We start from the raw sequence: 21003 nt of genomic DNA on the forward strand, positions 1-21003 counted from the left end.
GGGATGGCGCATCCACAGCTTCTCTGGGCAACCTGCTCCACAGTGTCCCGCCACCCTTACAGTACAGAATTTCTTCCTAATATCTAATCCAAATCTACCCTCTTTTCAGTTTAAAGCCATTCCCCCTTGTCTTACCTCTACATGCTCTACTAAGAAGTCCCTCTCTGGCTTTATAGTAGGCGCTTTTTAGGTAGTGGAAGGCCACAATAAGGTCTCTCCAGAGCCTCCTCTTCTCTAGGCTGAACAACCCAACTCTCTCAGCCTGTCCTCAAAGGAGAGGTGCTTGCTGGATCTTCTTTGTGGCCTCCTCTCAACTTGCTACAGCAGGTCCATGTCCTTCTTATGCTGGGGGCTCCAGAGCTGAATGCAGTACTGCAGGTGGGGTCTCATGAGGCAGAGTGGGAGAATCACCTCCTTCGATGTACTGGCTACACTTCTTTTTACTCAGCCCAGGATTCAATGGGCTTTCTGGGCTGCAAGTACACATTGTCAGGTCATGTTGAGCTTTGTGTCTACAAGCACCCCAAAGTCCTTCTCCTCAGGACTGCTTTCAATCCATTCTCTGCCCAGCCTGTACTGATTTTGGTGGTTGCCCCATGCCAGGTGCAGAACCTTGCACTTGGCCTTGTTGGACTTCCTGAGGTTCATTTGGGCCCACCACTCAAGTATGTTAAGGTCCCTCTGGATGGCATCTCTTCCATCCAGTGTGTCAACCGCACCACACAGCTTGGTGTCATTGGCAGACTTGCAGAGGGTGCACTTGATCCCACTGTCCATCTCACCAACAAAGATGTTGAACAGCACTGTGGACCCCTGAGGAATGCCACATGTCACCAGTCTCTACTTGGACATTGAGCCATTGACTACAACCCTCTGAGTGTGACCATCCAGCCAATTCCTTATCCACCGAGTGTCCACCCATCAAATCTATGTCTGTCCAGTTTAGAGACAGGGATGTTATGTGGGACAGTGTCAAAAGCTCTGCACAGGTCTAGGTAGATGACATCAGTCACTCTTTCCTTGATCCATCAACCCTGTAACCCTGTTGTGAAAGGTTACCAAATTTGTCAAGCATGATTTGCTCTTAGTGAAACCATGTTGGCTGTAACCAATTACCTCCTTATTTTCCAAGTGCCTTATAGTATCCAGGATAATCTGCTCCTCGATCTTGCCAGGCACTGAGGTGAGACTGACTGGCCTGTAGTTTCCCAGGTCTTCCTTATTTCTCTTTTTAAAAATGGGGGTTACGTTTCCCCTTTTCAAGTCTGTGGGAACTTCACCAGACTGCCACGACTTCTCAAATGTGATGGATAGTGGCTTAGCCACTTCATCTGCCAGGTCCCTCAGGATGCACGGGTGCATCTTAGCAGGTCCCGTGGACTTGTGCACCTTGAGGTTCCTTAGATGGTCTCAAATCTGATCTCCTATAGCGAGTGTTCTTCATTTTCTCAGTCCCTGTCTTTGCCTTCAGTGACTTGGGTGATATGGCTGGAGCTCTTGCTGATGAAGACCAAGGTTAAAAATTTAGAGTACCTCAGCCTTCTCCATGTCCCAGGTACCCAAGTGTCCTGTTCCCAGCTGGCGAGGGCCTGCTTATTGCCTGGTCTTCCTTTTATCACTGATGTACCTGTAGAAGCTTTTCTTGTTGCCCTTGACATCCCTGGCCAGATTTTATTCTGTCAGGGCTTAGCTTTCCTAACCTGATCCCTGGCTTCTCAAGACAGTTTCTCTGTATTCTTCCCAGGCTACTTGTTCTTGCTTCCACCCCCATAGGCTTCCTTTTTGTGTTTTATTTTGTCCAAGAGCAACTTGTTCATCCATGCAGGCCTCCTGGCTTTTTTGCCCAACTTCCTCTTTGTTGGGATGCATCGCTCCTGAGCTTGGAGGAGGTGATCCTGGAACATGAACCAGCTTTCTTGGGTGCCTCTTCCCTCCAAGGCTCTATCCCATAGTACTCTACCAAGCAGATGCCTGAAGAGGTCAAAGTCAGCTCTTCTGAAGTCCAGGGTAGCAACCTTGATGCATGCCCTCTTTGCTCCTCTAAGGATCTTGAATTCCACCATTTTCTGGTCACTGTAGCTAAGGCTGCCCTTGAAATTCACATTCCCTACCAGCCTCTCCTTGTTGGTGAGAACAAGGTTCAGCATGGCACCTCTCCTTGTTGGCCTCTCTATCACTTGAAGAAGGAAGTTATTGTCAATGCATTTCAAGAACCTTCTGGACTGCCTGTGCCCTGCTCTGTTGTCTCTCCAACAGGTATCAGGGTGGCTGAAGTCCCCCATGAGGACCAGAGCTTGTGAATGTGAGGTGGGTCCTCTCCATCTGTAGAGGGCTTCATCTACTTGGTCATCCTGGTCAGATGGCCTGTAGCAGACCCCCACTATCATGTCACCTGTCCCTGCCCCTGCCCACCCTTTAATCCTGACCCATAAGTTCTTGGTCAGCTCCTCATCCATCCCCAGGTGGAGCTCCATGCACTCCAGCTGGTTGCTGACATAGAGGGCCATATCCTCTCCTCTTTTCCCCTGCCTGTCCTTCCTAAAGAGCTTGTATCTTTCCATTCCAACACTCCTGTCACAAGAGTCATCCCACCATGTCTCTGTGATGCTAATCAGATTGTAGCCCTGTAGGTGTGTGTGCGTGTCTCTAACTCTTCTTGTTTATCTCCCATGCTACGTGCATTTGCATAGAGGCATTTCAGTTGGGCCCCCATTGAACCTGATTTACTGGCTGGAGCAGCTGGATTTCCCTTGTGCTGCTCTTCAGGTGCTCTCCTGCTGCCCTGGGATTCCTCTCTGGGCTCTAGGCATGCCTTGCTGGTATTGGCACCAAACTGGTAGGAGTGGAATGGATTGAGGTTCTCCCTGGCAACTTTAGTTTAAAGCCATCTTAGTGTGTACCTTGTCCAGACAGGGGTTGCCTACTAATTTCTAGATAAAGCAACATCTTCTGATATTACTGGGAAGGTCTGAATTCTTCAGTCTCTCTCCTCTGCTCTATAGAGGAATCTTGTATGTCATCTAAGTCTGCATCTTGAATGGCAGAGGTGCACCACAGACTTTGTGACTGTTAAACCACCTTTTTTCTTCTTCTTCTTCTTTTTGTTTTCTTTTATAATGTTCCCCTATGTACTCTGTTCTCCTAGGCTATTTAGGACAATATGCTGCTTCTCTATCTGTCTGTCTCATCTTAACATGCTTCAGAGCCCTCTGGCTGAGGACATGGTTCCCCTGGCAGCAGCTCCTCCTTTTTAGTTCAGTCCCATTTTGCAATGTGATTGTGGCTGCCTTATGTTCCCTGCTGTGCTATGTGGGCTGCTAGTTTGAAGTTACAAATTCTCTTTGAAACAGATTCAATGTTTTCAGGCATCTCATGTGCATTAATTGTTTCTGAGATGAATGGTTGAAGGAAGTCAGTAGTCTCTATGAGTCCAAAACTGTCAAAAATACATCCCCTTGCCCATGATGCTAAGGTAGGTATTAACCCAGTGCTAGATTTTGTAAATCAAGAATAAGCAAAAAATGGGGAAATAAGAGTTGTGTTCCATATTTCATGCAAAGATATGCAGAAGTGCAGAAGGCATAACCAGACTTTTGCCTAAAGGTTGTAGAATTGATTCCCCCCCCCGGCCCGCCCCCCCCCCCCCCCAAAAAAAAAAAAAAAAAAAAAAAAAAAAGCAAGTAAAGAATGTGGGTTTGTCTAAAGAAAATTATGTGTTTTTGTAAAAAATGTGTTTTTGTCTTTTGCTAAAAGCAGGCAGTTTATTGGCCCTCTGCTCTTTAGGACTTTTTTGAAAGGGAATGGAAAGAAACTGAAGTGCTTTTCACTAGTGAGAGAAAATTGCTTAAGTACAGTACAAGACAAACTTACCATTGTTTTTGAGATTAATAAAAAAATTACCTTTTGTTTATGTTTTTGTATCAACAGCTGCACCCATCCATTTATTTAAGTATGGCTTAGATAACTTAGCTTTATAAGCATCAAAAACAGTTTGACAGGCTAAGCAATTAAAGGTTTTGTAAAAGCTTTTAGAGTTCAGTTGATTGCTACCTAAGGCAATTTGATTAGTCCACAGCCCTCATAATCACTATTGTGTAGCCATGCTGGAAATGCTTATTTAGTAAGTATGCTGTGGAAGTCTGATTCTTCCCACTGGCAACAAAAGTAGCATTGAATATTTTTTTGTTCTTAGACATTATTATTATAAGAATGGCACTGAAGTATCTTTTTTTGCCACCTCAGAATGAAAGATTTTTCTTACCTGATCAAATGATATGAAACCCAACGAAGAGAATAAGCCAGGTTATTGTAGTAATTTATCTCTTTCTGTTGTTTTTGTTTTGCTTTGTTTTAAAAGGACTAACCGGCCGGGAATGTTCACAAAGAAAGAATTTGATCAGTTGGCATCAGCAGTAGACAGCTTCAGTCTCATGACATATGACTATTTAACACCACAACGGTAAGACTCCATCTAACATCAGAAAAAGATTGCTGAAGGAATAGATTCCCAGCTAAGTCACTGTTAAATCTACAGTATAAGTTCATTTTTTTAGTAAAGTGGGTAGTTTGTTTTAACTGTATCAGATACTAAAGTTTTGGATTTGTAATTAGGATAGATGATATTTGAACAAGCCAGTAACTCAGGACATTGTTTAACAGCAGTGTATATTTGGCAGCCAGGTATTGTGACAGGCTTCATACTCAAACTAAAAAATTATTCTTTTACTAGTTCCTTGACACTTACTCTTTTCCAGGCCAGGTTCTTTTTAGTTATTTAGCACAGATCTGCAGGTTAGGTACATGAATAATCCAGAACGTGCCATTCTTGAAAAAATTAGCTTTAAAGTTACAATTGACAATTCATTTGCTTCACCCTGAGGCAGGAGACTGCCTTTTGGCAGCACTGCTAATGTGGACACGCGCAGATATGTTTTTCCATTTTTCCACTAGTCTCTCCCTTGTACCGGTGTAGCTGCTTGTGCGGCAGTTCATCAAACCAGATCAGGGAGCTGATCTGACTGAAAAATAACACAAACCCCCACTCTTGGACATGAATATTCATTTTCAGGAACTTAATAGTTTTAACTGTGTGAAAGTAGAACAGCAATGTAGTTGAGATGTCCTTGAACTCTACAGAGACTATGTTACTGTTCTCCAAAAGCATGGTTCGTTTAATCTCTGGATTACAGGTAAGGATATACTTTCAGAATTCCTGGGAGATTCTGTGTATTGCTTCAAGGTGGCTGTCCAGAGTTAATATTTGTGGTAAACTGGCAGATTGAGAAAAAGCTATCTTTTTTTGTGTTTGTTACATCACTAGAACTTTTGTCACCTGTAGTATATTGGCATTTTAATAATGTCTAGACAGGTTTAACAGAAAGGAACTTTTGTCTTTTCTGAAAAGATTTTATATATCTCCTTCCTATCTCTCCCCAGGTCTGTCTGCATCTTCAAGCCTAGCAACCTAGGGGAGTAGGTGAAGTAGGCTAGTGAACATGGGCAGTAAGGCGTACTGAAGTTACAACAGTAATTACAGTATTTTGTTACTCTCTTGCTGGAATATGCAGTGTAGAGGTATCCAGTTTAGCTTTCCTCTAGGTAGGTCTGATGTCTATGAAGATGAGGTGCTAAGGGCTTTTGTGCAGGCTATACAAACCCATCTGGAACCCTGAATGCATTTTGAAATACTGTGCCATAGACCACATCTTCCCTGTGTATCAAAGCAGCACCATGCTTTATGCCATGTTAAAATCACAGGTTCTTTCATGGTACAGTCACATTATCAGTCGTGCTTTAAGTTACTTAGACCTCTTGTGGAGCTGCTAATCTTTTTTACTTGAGAGGAGGAGGAGAAGCATTCTTCAGTGCACACCTATTGTGTCTGAAATATAGTTTCTGAGATGTAATGCTTTTAGTCTGAGGAAGGATTTTATAAAAAGAATTCAAATCTCTTTCTCTTGGGTTTGCTTTGATTGGTCTGAGTATATGAAATATAAGAAATACATAGGTTTTCCTCACAAAATTTTTGCCTTTAAATATGAATACCATTTCCAGCAACATTCCTGTACTGTATTAGCACACTGAGTTTTAATGGCACAGATATCCCAATGGCTTTGAGACAGATAATTAGTAGGGAGTAGAAGATACTAACATTTGTAAGACTAGAGTGTGCTTTTCCTTTTATCATGTTAGTGTTTGTCATAAAGCCTGCTCCTTGAGATAGGAATGAAATGAGCTGATGAAATATATCCTGATGCTATATGTATGACAATTCAGTAACTCCATGTATTAATGCTCTACTCTTTTTCTTGATGTAGCTTTTTGTTAGGTAATTGCCTATTTAGGGTTTTATCCATAAATAAGTGGTAAGCAATCATTGAAACCTGTCTTGCTTACCAGTCACTGATTTTAGAGTTCTTTCTGAAAGTAAATGGTGGATTTTGTCCCAATACGTTGTGCCAGTTTATAGTAAAAACATCAAGGATGGTATTGAAAAATGACTGAAGTCCTATGAGTTTTGAATTACTGTGTGGCCATTGTGTCAGGCCCGGTGACTGAGAAAATGTTCTAGGTGGAAACCTTTTATTGCTCACTGTGAGAAGTTTTGTGTCCCTTCACGTTAGAGGTGAAACATGAAGTTAAGAGTAGGGCAAGCACGTTTTGTGCATCAGTACTTCAAGACACTGAAGAATGTGCATTTAACCTTCATAGCGCTGTAGGTTAACCTTCACTGATTTTTGTGTGCTGTAGTTTGCTCTTCACAATTACACTAGTCAAAAAGACAGGGCTGGGAATGCGTACATTTTCTGACAACCTGCTTGATTTTTGCTGACTTGACAGACCTGGTCCAAATTCCCCTCTTCCCTGGGTACGAGCCTGTGTTCAAGTACTGGATCCTGATTCAAAATGGAGGAATAAAATACTGCTAGGGCTGAATTTCTATGGCATGGACTATTCTGCTTTGGGAGCCACTGGGGAGCCAATACTTGGTAGCAGGTAAGACTTCTCTGGATAGTAAGTACTTATGTATGATATATTCTCACAAAACTCAGAACTTTACAAGTATTCTGGTTTAGAAATATGGATGTGTTTGTAACACAGAAATAGCAAACATGATAAATCTTCACGTGAAATAGTAGCTCACTAGTTAGAGTAAGAAATTATCTTCTCGTCGCTATACAGAGGTGCAGATAGATGGCACAGTTATCCTGTCAGAACTCCTATGGAAAAATGATTTGTGTCATTTTCCCTCTTTCCTCTATCCATGTTTTTACATGCAGTTTTCCGTCTTTGTGTTAAAATGTTCTGCAGTTTTCTGTTACACTCTGTATCCTTTTAGGGGTTCGTGCAGTTGACCTAAAGATTGTTTCTCTCGGCTCCTGAAGTTGTTACCTGTTACTTTGAAATTTGATACTGGTTTCAAACAGCAATATGCCACCAGGTTTCTTTTGAGTACAAAAAGCTGCAATAAGCTCACCTGGAGACAAAAATCTATAACAAGATAACGGGAAGTATTCCAAAGCCAGCCTGAAATTTTATATTGATTCTCAGAGGAAAATGGTTGTTTCGGTTTTGGATAATAGCCACCTACAGTAACAGTGAGCTTTGTAGAACTGCAGTCAGGGTACAGTACGTCAAGGTAGAAGAAAAAGCAAGAAAAACAATGTGAATTTGGCAGGAGTATCAGGTTTGTTCAGAAGTTTGTTATCGAGTTAAAAAATGGAACCGAGCCAAATGGAAACAAACTTAAGGCACAAGAGGCGACTGTTCTCACTTTCACAGGTTCCTAAAGTTCATTACACCAGGATACTTCAATATGGTAACAGATTGCTTGTTAGGCGTTGAAATACTATCTGAGATGGATTGGATAAAGTAAGGGCCTGAATTTTTTGCGTCTGTGCCTTCAGTTAGACAAACACTTTGTCATCATCGTGCTTGCCTCTGCTGTCTTCCTGGTTCACCTTGGCTGTTTGCAGGGGTATAATACCATAGACAGTTTTCTCCCAGCGCTGAATTGTGTCTGAATCTGACTGAGAAACCAAATGGCTACAGGGTGGGAAAAATAAAACCATTGTCTACAGTGAAGGGTATATAGTAAGTATATCAGAATGGCTTCTGTAAAGTTAGTTGGTAGTGGCTGGGAAGGAAAAATACTCAATAATCAAAGTTGATTTACAAGCCTAATTATACAAGCTCAGCACAATTAATGTAGCTTCACTGTAATACTAAGTTTCTTTTGCAGGTAGGAGTATAGTGTTACCTAGCAGAATAAAAGGATCTTGCTTTTTTTCCTGAGCTGCAACTTTTGGAATAAAGTTTCCACTTGAAAACATACTGTACACTAGGATGACACCTACTTTTACTTTTCATAGGTTCTTCTGGACTGTATTATAGTATTAATTCATGTTGCTTTTTAATTACGGCAAACATATCCTAGCTAATTGTCTTGTGTGATTAATCTTCTACCGAAAGAGGCTCTGTTTACCTGTATGTAGGGCACTGGCACACAGTACAAGACAATATGTTTTATACAGAGAATGGTCCTGTTAACGTATTGTTTGTTGGCAGACCATGATATTGTGGGTTTTTTCAGGTATCTACCAGAAGCAAATTTCTGGACAAAATCTTTAAGAGACTTTGAGTTTGTAGGTAAAACACACTCATTTTCAGTTTGCAGCCTTACATATTAAACGTTGGTCAGCATCAGATTTGTTTTTCCAGAAATGTTTTTTTGAGCATTAGTCTTTTCTGTGTATGTCGTGTAGTAATGTAATAGTAAAATAAGTTCAAGGTAAACCTGCTTCAAAATAGGCCAAGCTTCTGACATAACGAAAACAGAAAAAAAAATTACTAGTGTAAAATAAGCTTTCTGCCCCTTAATTAGTAACAGGCCGTTTGTAAGGAAGTCCTGCTTTCTAGCATCTGTGAATCTTTGAAAACTGTCACTACCACATCCAATTGAATCCCAGTATGGGCACAGCTTGTTCAGAGATGCTCTTCTCCACCTCTGTCTAAAAAAAATAGCTTCCTTCTTATTCCATTATTAATACTCTGGCTACATAGATCAGTTTTTTTTGTTCTCTAATAAGACACATGGCTGAGGCTGATCCTATTCCTTCTCAATTTTGTATCTGCCACATACGACATAGAAAGGCTGCTCAGAAGCTGTGTCCAGTGGATGGTTTGATTATTTATTTTTCTCACCTTGGCTCCTTAGTGAACTTGAGCTTCCAGTTTCTTGGTTACTGTAATCCAGTGTTAGTCATGACCTGTGAAAAGTGTTGAAGGATTGAGTTATGGCTCTTTTACGGCACCCTCCATATGGTGTGGTGGTAGCGATGTTAAGCTAAGTTACTGGTATTAAAATTAATCCAAAATCTATTCAGTTAGGTGCAGTATGGTGGGTATCAGCTTTTTTGTTGTAGATTTCTCTTCAGGTTTTTGCATCTGAAATGTATTACTTGTCATCGTGGTTTAACCCTGGCCAGCAACCAAGCACCACGCAGCCACTTGCTCACACCCCCTCACCCAGAGGGATGGGGAGGAGAATCAGAAAGCAGTATAAAACTCAAAGGTTGAGATAAGAACAGTTTAATAGGTAAAGCAGAAGCTGTGCATGCAAGCAAAGCAAGGAATTCATTCCATACCTCCCATGGACAGGCAGATGCCTGGCCATCCCCAGAGCAGCAGGGCTCCATCATGTGTAACGGTTACTCGGGAAGGCAAACGCCATAATGCCAAAATGCCCCCCCCTTCCTCTTTCTTCTCCCCCAGTTTATATATTCAGCATGATGTCATATGGTGTGGAATACCTCTTTGGCTAGTCTGGGTCAGCTGTCCTGGCTACGTCCCCCTCCCAATTTCCATGCCACTCCAGCCCTCTGGCTGGCAGGGCCCAAGGAACCAAAAAGTCCTTGATCTAGTATAAACATGACCCAGCAATAACTAAAACCATCAGTGTGCTATCGACATTGTTCTCACACCACATCCAAAACACGGCACTGCACCAGCTACTAAGAAGAAAATTAACTCTGTCACAGCTGAAGCCAGGACACTCGTACAGGTCTCCAGCGTGCCAGTGCTCCCGTGCACACTGTTTTGTTGAAACATACTCATTGGAATCTAATCATCTTTAATAAGAGAGCTGGACAATTGTAAGCTTCAGTGGCAAACTATATTCTCAGGTTGTTTGACGTAAATGTAGTATGCACTTAAATTGATTATTATTATAGTTTATACATAGGATTACATGCAGAGTGCAAAAGCCTTTGATGGTCTTGTGCTTGTGTTTTTCTTTAGGATAGGAATTATGTGATGGAAAGAGGCTCTGAATGTAGGTCGATTTCATTCACTGAATATTTTTTCAGTGCAGAAGTTCATAAAATAACTTTCAATATAATTTCTATTTCCAGATAATATTATCATCTAGCAGATAAATATCTGGCAGAATAATTTTATTGCAGGATGTAACTTAAAGACAGAAGTACTTGGCTAGCATTTTGCTGAAAAGATACACAACCTTTCCATAAATATGCTTTTTCCTTCATATATGCCATGAGAAGTAATATGCATATGTGTATGTGCTTGTGTATGTGTATATATATTGGGATTAAATGAAATGGAAAAAAAATTCTTTTAGAGCACAATGTAGTTTGTCGTTGGGTGTTGTTACAGTAGGAACTGCAGCTTCTATTTTCAGTAATAATGTGTTTATCTTGCAGCTCCATCACAGATATTGTTAATATCAGTCAATCTCAGAGATTATAGCACATTCTGTTGCTTTAATCAAACAAGTACCATTGTTGTTCAGCTGCAGGGAAGCTGCATTTCTGTGTATACTTCGTTCTGACGTATTTTCTCTGAAATGCTAAGCCTGAAATAAAGGTGTTGTGCCTGTGATTCCCTAGATCACCTCTAGTGTTTCTGGCAATGTTTTCTTCCCTCTGGCTGTCAAGGATCAGGTGTCTGAACTGCTAGGATGCAGCCATTAAAACTTACCACTATATTAAAAACCTGTCAGAACATAACCATCTGGTGTTGCTGACTTGCTGCTCTAACGATCAGTTTGTTCCAGCATGTCCTCTTGATACCACAACCTGACAATATTTCTTCTTCACCTCAAAAGTGTATGTGTTAGGTAAATAATTCTTCAGTATACCCTGAAGCTTAAGAAATTGTTTATCCTTTCTGCAGAATCTTTACCTTTGAGGCCTTTTTGAGACCTGTAGTTGGTCAGCACGCCCTTCAATTTCATGAGCTTCTTATTTCTGATGTGCTTTTTTGCCTTTAGTTATCTGCTCTTCAGAATCTCTCTTAATCATTGGGACAGAATATTTCAGTCGTGGTAGTGCCCATTGTTTTCTTTTGCCTACTCATGGGAAGTTAGGCAGCAGTGCACCGGTGTTTTCTATTCTGTGCCATCTAAAATCTGTAGCCATTATGACCTGGGCCAAAATGGAATTCATAAACTTCATTGCTAGCTGTGAATTAAAAGCAATGTATATCAAAGCCTATCATGTGGCGAGGGTGCCACTTAGGTTTAATAAATCAGCCTTCTTTATTGACTGCATTCCTGTTAAATTTAATGTGTTAAAGATATTTTGTCCTTCTGGGGTGGGGGTGTGTGTAGTGCTGAAAGAGGGAAGATAAATCTCTGGTGTTCACCTGGCTGTATATAACTTTTGAGTATGTTCTGCTTTTGTTCCAAATGTAGCTGTTGAAAATAGATACGTGAATAACTCTATTGTTGTGAGACAATGCTGTGTGTGCTTGCCTTATATTTAAAGGAATCTGAGTAGGGATTTTTATGTTAATTTTTACACATTTAAGAAGATTGATATAATAAATTGCCAGTTGAAGCAAGGGAGAAACTAATTTGACAATGCATTGTGCTGTTCAGAGATAGAAAATAAGATGACTTGCAAGCTATGTGAGAATGTTCTACTGAGAGTTTTATTGGCTGCCTGCCATTCTGTAAATAGCAGGTAATAAAAGTGGTACTTAGAAACAGTTAGAGGTGAGTTTTTTTCCCTGAATTACCATGGCAGTGTCTTTATTAGCAGCAATTTAAGAAGATTTGGGCCAACTGTGACTCATGATTTTGTCTTACAGAAGGTAGCAAAAAACTTGTGCAAGGGATGCTTTTATTCTTCAAGCTTCAAGGCTTTTACGGCATTTCTCTTCATATTGTAATTCTCTCAGGATTTCCATTATTTCTCTGCATTCTGTCTTCTGATTTAATCCGTTTTGCTCATAGTTTATGTAACACTGGGGAGATACCAATGTTTCAAATAAACTGATGGATGAATTCTCTCTGTAGGATTGAACATCCTCTCGATCTGTTGTCCACCTCTGCTTCATTGGAGAAACTGTTAAACTCTTTCTTCTTAAATTGTACTGCCAGACCAGATGATAAAATCATGGCAGTGATAGGAGGAAGCTACAGCTGGGCCTGGAATTGGAAAGAAGTTATGTCTATTTTACAAATATCTGAATAATTCAGGACTTTTTCAAGAAGTTTATTCCATTAAATTCCCTCTGGGATATTTTGTTCTAGGTGGTTTCCATTGTGTATCTGTCCCACCCTCCCTTTAGGAAAGGAAAGTAGGCGTGAGCTGTTAGCTGAAAATTAGACTAGTTAATTCATATAAAGTAGATAGAATGTCTTACAAAGTGAAATTTTATAGTATTTCAGCTTGTCCAAGTTGTGAATATGATGTTAAATATAAAAGCAGTTGTAATTGTGTTTCATGTAAAATGCATTCCTTATTTCTTCTGAAATGAGGGAAAGGTGGCTTGTGTTTATTAGGCAGACGATTGGTTCTGAAGTTCAGTTGTACAGTGGCATATTGGCTGTGGGTGAGCGTGCATATCTCAGTGCATCTGTTTTAAAAAACAATGTAGTCAGTTATGTACATTTTAAGTGGTGGGCATATGGCTGTGAAATGTACTCTTCTCTGTCTCTCAGGATCTTTTTTAACAGTAAATTTGCTACAGGCAATATTTAGGCAGTCAAATGTAGACAAAATAATAATGATACAGTTCTTTACTGTCTTATTGTTGTACTCTAATGATTAGAAGATAGCATGTTGGAATTGGAGGAAAAATATTTCTGTGGTTTGAAACAAAGGGAAGAGCCAGAAACCTTTCCGGTAAGTTAAATTTGCTTACATTTATAGACTTGCATGTGGGTGTCCGCACCTGGTATAAAGTAAAAAAAAACCTCATTGCTTTGGAAGCCTTATTTGGGCTTGTGAGGTCACTAGTGGTGGTGGATCTAAAACTGCTACTAGCCCTCACTGAATCTCTTCAAATACACAGTGATTAACAAAGAACATAGGTAACACTGTGCATATCCAGGTTCCTCCACTCTCAGTCCCTTGGCTCCCATTGCCCCATCCTCTCTCATGCTCAGTGCTGAAAGGATAATGCTTAATTTTTGCCTGGTGTTGACTGTCCACTACCAGGTGCTCATTGTGTTCAGTCACACTGCAGATCAGCTGGGGATGAGTGTGAAAAGGGCCTCCTGAAATTGCTTGTTGTCTTTATACAAGTTAGCCTAGAGCTGGCAAAGTGCACTGTACTGACTTGCTGGATCATGTGCAGTATAGATTCCTCCGGGAAACTTCTGATTCTGAAGGCATGAAGTCCTCCTCTTCTTGAACCAAAAGACTGGATGAAATTTATCAATCACCCTGATACCTAGCCACTACTGACAGGGATGCATGGACTAAAGCGTTGGTTCCAGGCAACTGGATATTTTTGCTTGTTTCCAGCCTGGGAGAGTTTTTGACCTTTTTCTAAGATCCTGGGGGTTTGGTTTGTTTGTGTTTGTGGTTTCGTTTTGGTTTTGTTCTGTATTGTTGGTTTTTTCTTGCCCCTCCCAGCTCTTTTATGACTAAGTTGCTTCCTCCTTTGGTTTTGATGAGGTGGAACAATTCTTTGTCGATTAGCATGTCTGATGATTGAAAAATCAGGCTGTCTTGAAAATAATGGAATACATGTTTCTGAATACAGATACCGTAAGATAGGGCTTGTTTATCTTGCAACTTAAACAGAGCCAGACTCTGATTGTCTGTTCTTTTTACTAGAAAATTGACATTAATGAGATCATTTGTATTTTGATGAAGGAGGGGCATTGTTTGATGTGTTGCTTGGGTTTTTTAACAGACAAGCTTTTAAGCCTTAAAAGAAAGCAGCTTGGAGATATTTGTATCTTAAACTGATTTTGTGATCCTTATTACCTAATTTTAACACTAGTCCGTTCAGTGAATTGAATTGCTGTGACTGTGGCGAAGCAGTCAGAATTAAAACCAAAATACGACTTTTTATATGTCTGTTGAAACTAATCTGAGTATCATCAGTCTAGATTTAAAAGTTGGAATGAACTTTATTTCTCAAAGGAAGTAACTCAAATGTAGAAACATAGAATCACTGAGATTGGAAAAGACCTTTGAGATCATCAAATCCAACTGTTAGCCCAGGACTGCCAAGTCCATCGCTAAACCATGTCCCTATATGATATAGTTTCAGTTGGTTATAATTGACTTCTTATATATTCATACTCCTTCATTTGCTAAAGCTTGATTTAGCAAGCTCTGAAACTTAGAGTAATTCCCGATAAAGTACAGTTCTTTGCTTTTTTTCCTGACCTGCTGAAGTCATGTCTTCATGACTTGGTTATGTGTACGCTGTCAGGCACAAAAGTGGTACTGAGGACCCAGTGCTTACACAGTGAGTCCTTGGGGCTTTTTTTCTTTGGGATGACTCTAGTCTGGTCTTATGGACTGAAACTCATTGGAGTTGGAGTACCTCTTCTGCTGTTATTTAATTCAGAAGAATCATATGTTTCATGTACTCTGAGACTGCTCCATGATGAAGACTAAAGTATGGTGTTAGTTTTTCTTGTAAAAGCTCAGTCCTGATGTGGGCTGTAAGTTTGTTATAGCCAGAATCAATCTAAATGCCTCCTTTCGTTTTGGCACAATGCTTTTAAACAGTACAATTAAAAAAAGAAAGTGAAAGTTACAAAACATATTCAATACTGTTTGCATAAGGCAGTGAAAACATTTCTATAAAAATATTTTAACAATTCTCAAGGCTGTTTTTTGTGTGCAGTTGTTTCAGAGAGCAAAAATTTTATGTGAACGTTTACTACAGTTTTAGAGAAAAGTAGCAATCACAGCAACAATGTGTGCAGAGTGATGTTCTGGATGGGGAGGACTTGATAACCAAGTCAAGAGCCAGCATGGAAATATGTAAGACTTAGGAATAGGCTCAAAGCCTTGAAGTCATACTTAAAGAAAATAGTAATGGAGCACATAGCTACATACTCTTTAAAGTAATAGAAGTGCAAGTATGTTCCACAACATTAATTTTGATCTGTGCAAACAGCTTGTTTGCAGTTGGAGTTATACAGCAAGTGATTGAAGGAGATTTCTGTTGATAACATTCAGTAGCAGTATAAGGTCCAATAATTTTTTCTTTACATTTTTATGAGCTATTTCAGTATATTATTAACACAAGGCAGTAGAGGGAGGTAGGGTGCCCCCCCCCCCCCCTCCTCCCCCCCCCCGATTAGTTCATGCCTATTGTAGGAAAATGGATCTAGAAATAGAGTAGTAAATTTTAGGTTAAATAGTTTTTTGATTTTGTGCTCTAAAATAGGAGAGTTATATTTCAGAATGTTACTGGAATGTAGTGCTGTTCATGTCTAAAATAGAAATTGAGGCAGACTGATACTTAATCTACTTTGAGGAAAAAAATACAGTATTATGAAAATTATTAGAAATGAGTTATTTGGAAACTCAGTGAAATTTACAAGATCATGCCCAAAATGTATCTATATATCCTAAATAGTTACCTCTTTCTGACAGTTTTATGTATGCCATTTCCATGTTTAAATCAAATGTTAGTTTTGTTACCCTGTTTTAGAAAGAAACCGTCTGAAAAAAGTAAGGAGCTCTCCATATACACATCTTTGTAAACCTTCCGTAGATAGCTTCTGCTTTTTGTTATTTACCTGCCCTTAAGGTTGGGGAGGGGAAAGAAAATTTTTCGAGAACAGTATTTTCTGTGAAGTTCAAGGTAGCTGTGCCGCCAGCCTTAGAGCAGGTACATGCAGTTCCCTGTTTGGGAGCGAGAATGTTGATCAGGCGAGAGGGTTAAGATGGAGTCTGTAAGTTCTGTGACCCACTTTCTGTAAGATCGGGGGATAGTCCTACTGCCAGCCTCAAATACTGGGTGGGAGTGCGGATGGCAGATGGTGCTTACAATCTTGAATATAAAATTATCTACTGCAATGGTTAAAACCCAGAGAAGGTCATCTTACCGTTAGTGTTTCCTTGTATTTACCAAAATTTAGAGACATCAGTGTTTTAGAAAATTAATTTTTTCCTGTTTGAGTGAAAGCAGAATTTCTCTGAGTCCTGGGCTTTGAGTCCCAGTAATTTATTTTCTTACAGTGTTTCCAGCTGAGGATTAGTTGTGGGTTAGAGGTCTGTGTTTAATATGCTGATCACTTGGAGCCATAAACCTGGAAAGGTAAAAGTCGATGAAGCTGTCACTCTCCATATTCTTACACTGCTTTTAATAAGTTCTAATGGATTTAGATATAGCTACATTTCACTGAATTCTACATTTTAGTGATGAGGCACTAGACAGTTTGAGAAAACTCAATATAGAAGTGGAATATATTTTAGTATTGACAGTGCAAGTGAAGTTATGATTGCTATTGGGAATAATAATCCATAGAATTGGACCTAGATTTTAGCATTTGTGGATTATGAGCATAAGGAGAGAGATCAATCAGACATGCATTCTTAGGGAGACCTTTATGTACCAAACCTGGGAAACCGATATGATCACTGCAGACTGGCATAGCTGAGCCCTCATTACCCAGTGAATACACAATGGAAGTGTCTCTGCAGTTAACACTGAAATTTTAAGTTATAAATACGATGTAGCTATCTTGTATTACCTTGATTGTTGCTCAGTTACAAAATAAACATCTAGTTTCTTCTGTGTTGGGATTGCATTGTTTCTAGTAATGTTTAAAATAATATTTTTTTTTGTCATCATGTTTTAGCTGGGTCCAGGCATTCTGAAGTGTTTGGTTTACCGAGGGTTTATTTCTGTACTTGAGTTTGCACATTGAAGGCCACCTGAACAATTGCTTTTTGGTGATGTGTGCATCCTCGGGAAAATGAATTAGAAGAGGGGGAAAAGGGTGGAATAGTTAATGTTTGTCATTTATAATTGCTCTTAAGTTTGCCTGGTAAGCAGTTTATTAAGCATCTGTATGTGTAAAGTGAATATCGTGTTGCAAAGGTTTATATCTTAAGTGTCGGTGTCTCTGTAAGCTTTACTTGAAGATACCAATTATAAGATTTTTAGAACTATGAGTTGATAAGAGCAGCAGACACAGTGCTTCCATTTAAAAGCATAGACAAGTATAGCAGTATTGTGTGATACTTCTTCTGATTTAGAAACAGTTATACTCAGGAATATTTAGTTCTTTTCATTCTTCCGTGCGGATCTAATAGTGAAAGAAAACTGATCAGTCTGGTGAAGGAAACTGTCAACCAAAACCAGCTTTGTATCAAGAAAATAAATTAAAATTTGAGTCAGGAGAAACTAAGGTGCTTGATAAGTGTAAAGTAAATTTAGTCTCTCCCCAGATTAAAAAAAAAAAAAAAAAGCCCTGTAACACTGGTGGTAATATGTCAAGCTTACAGAGGCCCAGCAATACATTTCTATCAGGTCTGAAAACCTCTTCTAAAATGAAGAGTTTTCTTTCTGCTCCTTACCCCTAGAGTCTTCCTTGAGAAAACCTGTAAAGGGAATATCACAAGATATTCTTGGAACCCTGTAGTTGACTGGCAGCATTTATTTAGCAACTGTATTAAGAATAATTGAAAATCTGTGGGTTTTTGAAGAAAAAATCTGATATTGAATCATGAGCTTGCCAAAGTTAAACACTGATAATTTGCAAAGAAATTGCTTGCCATTAGTCTGTTGTGAAATGGTCATCATCAAGCTGCATAATAGAGGAGTGATGGCATGCATTACTATATACAGTAAGACCTTCCAGGATGAGCAGTATTTTGTTAGAATCTGTTTTATAGAACCATGAGAAAGAAGTGTATAAATAGGAGTATATTAGGAACATAAATGTAAAATCTTCAAGTGTATTAGTAGCTACATTTAAGCATTAGGGAGTCTGTGGCCACAGGTGGAGCAGTTTGTTCTGAAGGTTTCCTCAGTGATCTTGAATAGGAATATAAGTTCTCTTTTAGCTGCAATAAGGAATAGCAAATGTCTTCAAAAATAGTAGTTTTAGAACATGGAGAATTTTTTTTTTTCTAGAGCTGACATAGAACTATTTGTTTCAAATGACAGTAATGTGCATATGTTGACACATGCAGTTCAGAATTACATTCTAAATAATTTCTTTTCCATTCACTTTCTCCAAGTTCACTGCAGCTAGATACTAGAATCCCCTTCTTAGCAATGGACATAATTTAAGATCACACTCTGCTCTGCCACATGTTGATACCTTCTTATTTGAAATTAGAGTGTTTCTGTTCACATGGGAAGCTATCTTTGGAGTTTTAACAATGTTATTTCTGTACATTGTGTGTAGAAAACCCACTGAAGCTGTCTGATACCTATAGAGGGTTTAAAATTTTAAGAATGGATATTTAAAAAAGTATTACTCTCTTTTTTTCTACCTTTTTAGTATCCAAATTTCAAAATACACTCACAGACCACTCGAGTAGTATTAGGTAATCTATGTTATATTTTTTTATTTGGCTGTTTATATTTCAACCACTGTTCTGAATCTTTCTTTGATTCCAACATTTGTTTGTCTGCTCTATAAATGTCTTTGTCCCTTCTTGTTGAGTTTGGAAAGTCTCTGCAAGTAAAATATTTCGGCAGCTTGAATTTCTTTTGGTATCTGAATTATTGTAATTGGATGTATACTAAGCTGAATTTTTTTAAAAAGCTGCTGATTTATACAATAAAAACTTCTTGTTCACAGGATAATAAATTTATTTTCAGAGCTTGTTTTCACATTAAATTTTCAGCTTGAAATCTTTGTTTTGATTGTTATTAGGAATGAGAAACACATTTGAACATTTATCTCTTTTAGCATATTTTACACTTAAAGCCTGCAGCTCAGATAATCCACATCCATTGAAAAACTACTGGTTCATGAAAATGAGTCCTCAGCCAGCACAAAATCAAATGTAAAGGCAAGAAGAGTAATGGGAGAGAGAAGGCTTTTGAAATTAACCTTCCCACATTTATACAAATGCATAATGTGAAAAATGCTAGTATATTTATTTATTCAGTACTATTATGTCAGTTTTAAAGCTGATTTTACTTTCCCCAGTCTAATTGTATTCTCTGGTAGCCAATAATAGATAAGTTGAACTAGCAGTATTTGTAGAAATACGGGGAAAAATATCCTTGCAGAAATAAGTCTGAGAGTAGTATTATAAAAAAAAGTAGGTTGACTGTTTCTAGGCAGGTGCTGGGTGTTGAAGAAAGCAATAAAAAACATAAAATTGTGGCATAAGTGATAGAATTATATACTTATTTACTGCAAAATGCTCAAATTCTGAATTTAACTTATTTATAAAGCTGTTTGGTTTAGTATGTGGAGCAATGGTTTTCTGTATATAATATTTCATAGCTGTTAAAGGCTGGAGCATCTTGCCATTTAATACGACTATCTTTTTAAGGATACATAAACCCCAAGTAGTTTTAGTATTAGGATGTTAGGCGTAACATATGTTGTAGCTGACCATGTTATAATGCTCTAATGCAATGGCACAAAATGTCCTTAGTTTCTCTTGTTCCCTTTCCATTAGTGGCCTGCCATTTTAATCATTGTAATGTACTGACTAATTTCTGTAGGCATGCTTTCAAGTTTAATAGAATAATAAAGCAATCGTTGCTCAGTGGAATCTTTATCTGGAATAACTGTTCCACTGCTTTAACAAAAATGAGCGGCTTCAAATAGTCAGTTTGTCCTGAAGTAGCCATATAATTTAAGGTTGTATTTATGGCCTTTGACCAGAACTTTCGAATCCCATCGCTTGAAACTATGCTTTTAATTAGGTGACCTACCTGCCTTTTGCACCTCCATGAAATGGTTCCTATTTATGTTTAAATACAGCTTTTATTGTTCTAAGTTTAAGCTGTCCCTTAACCTGACCTTGTGACATAGGACTTTCCGCCTTCAGGATGTTTTTTTGCTAGGACTGTCCGACTGAGGCCTGCATCTTTCAATATGGGCGACTGCCACCAAGGTAGCTGAGGAGAACGGTGCTGTGTAAATGCTTTCCTTTCCTTTGTATTTTTACTAAAACTGTATTTCCAGTCAATATGCTTGATAACCAACAGTGCTGTGCTGGGGGCAACAAAGCCCCTCATCCCTCCTCCAAAGCCAACTGTAATGGAGGACTAAAATTCTTGTGGAGTTTGGAAAGCAAATGGTAGGAAAGCTTATTCAAAACACTCAGGCATCTGTGGAGAAAAAGCCTTGTTCTTTTGACTAGAAAGATAAAAATTCAAGGTTATGTTTCTGAAGGGTGAGGAAAAGAATATGATGATGAAAAGGCAGAATTTTTAGTAAACCTAAACCTGCTCTTCTTCATTTTCTTTCTCAGTTGTGCTCTTGACTTCTCTGTGAAACCGTAGCAGTTTGTTTAACCTCTTCCCCGTTATTTGAACTATCAGAAAAGCAGACATGTATGTATTTTAGTTCTAGGAGTATTGCTGGTAAGAGATCTGCATTTCAAATTCCACAAATATTGAGATTTTTAGTAGAGATGAAACAGCTTGGAATTAATTTCAATCTGCAGTTTGTGCTTTTGTAGCACTTCTGTGTCTAAATCTGAAAAGATACCACTTAACATAAAAAGGCTGTGGTAAATTGTTCAGAGCTATGGTGTATATAGGTAATGCAAAATTCAGGAACAGTGGGCAGTAATA

At 38.9% G+C, this 21003-nt stretch overlaps 1 protein-coding gene across 9 annotated transcripts in view; it reads left to right on the top strand.

The window, feature by feature from the left end:
* CHID1 (chitinase domain containing 1) overlaps positions 1-21003 on the top strand; it is a 128027-nt gene that overhangs the window by 50881 nt on the left and 56143 nt on the right. For all 9 annotated transcript variants that reach the window (XM_040609191.1, XM_040609194.1, XM_040609189.1 and 6 more), the window contains 2 exons: positions 4358-4459; positions 6841-6996. In XM_040609191.1, the coding sequence (XP_040465125.1) occupies positions 4358-4459; positions 6841-6996 (258 nt within the window). The remainder of the gene's footprint in view (positions 1-4357; positions 4460-6840; positions 6997-21003) is intronic.

Source organism: Falco naumanni, chromosome 10, assembly GCF_017639655.2.
Source record: "Falco naumanni isolate bFalNau1 chromosome 10, bFalNau1.pat, whole genome shotgun sequence".
NCBI lineage: Eukaryota > Metazoa > Chordata > Aves > Falconiformes > Falconidae > Falco > Falco naumanni.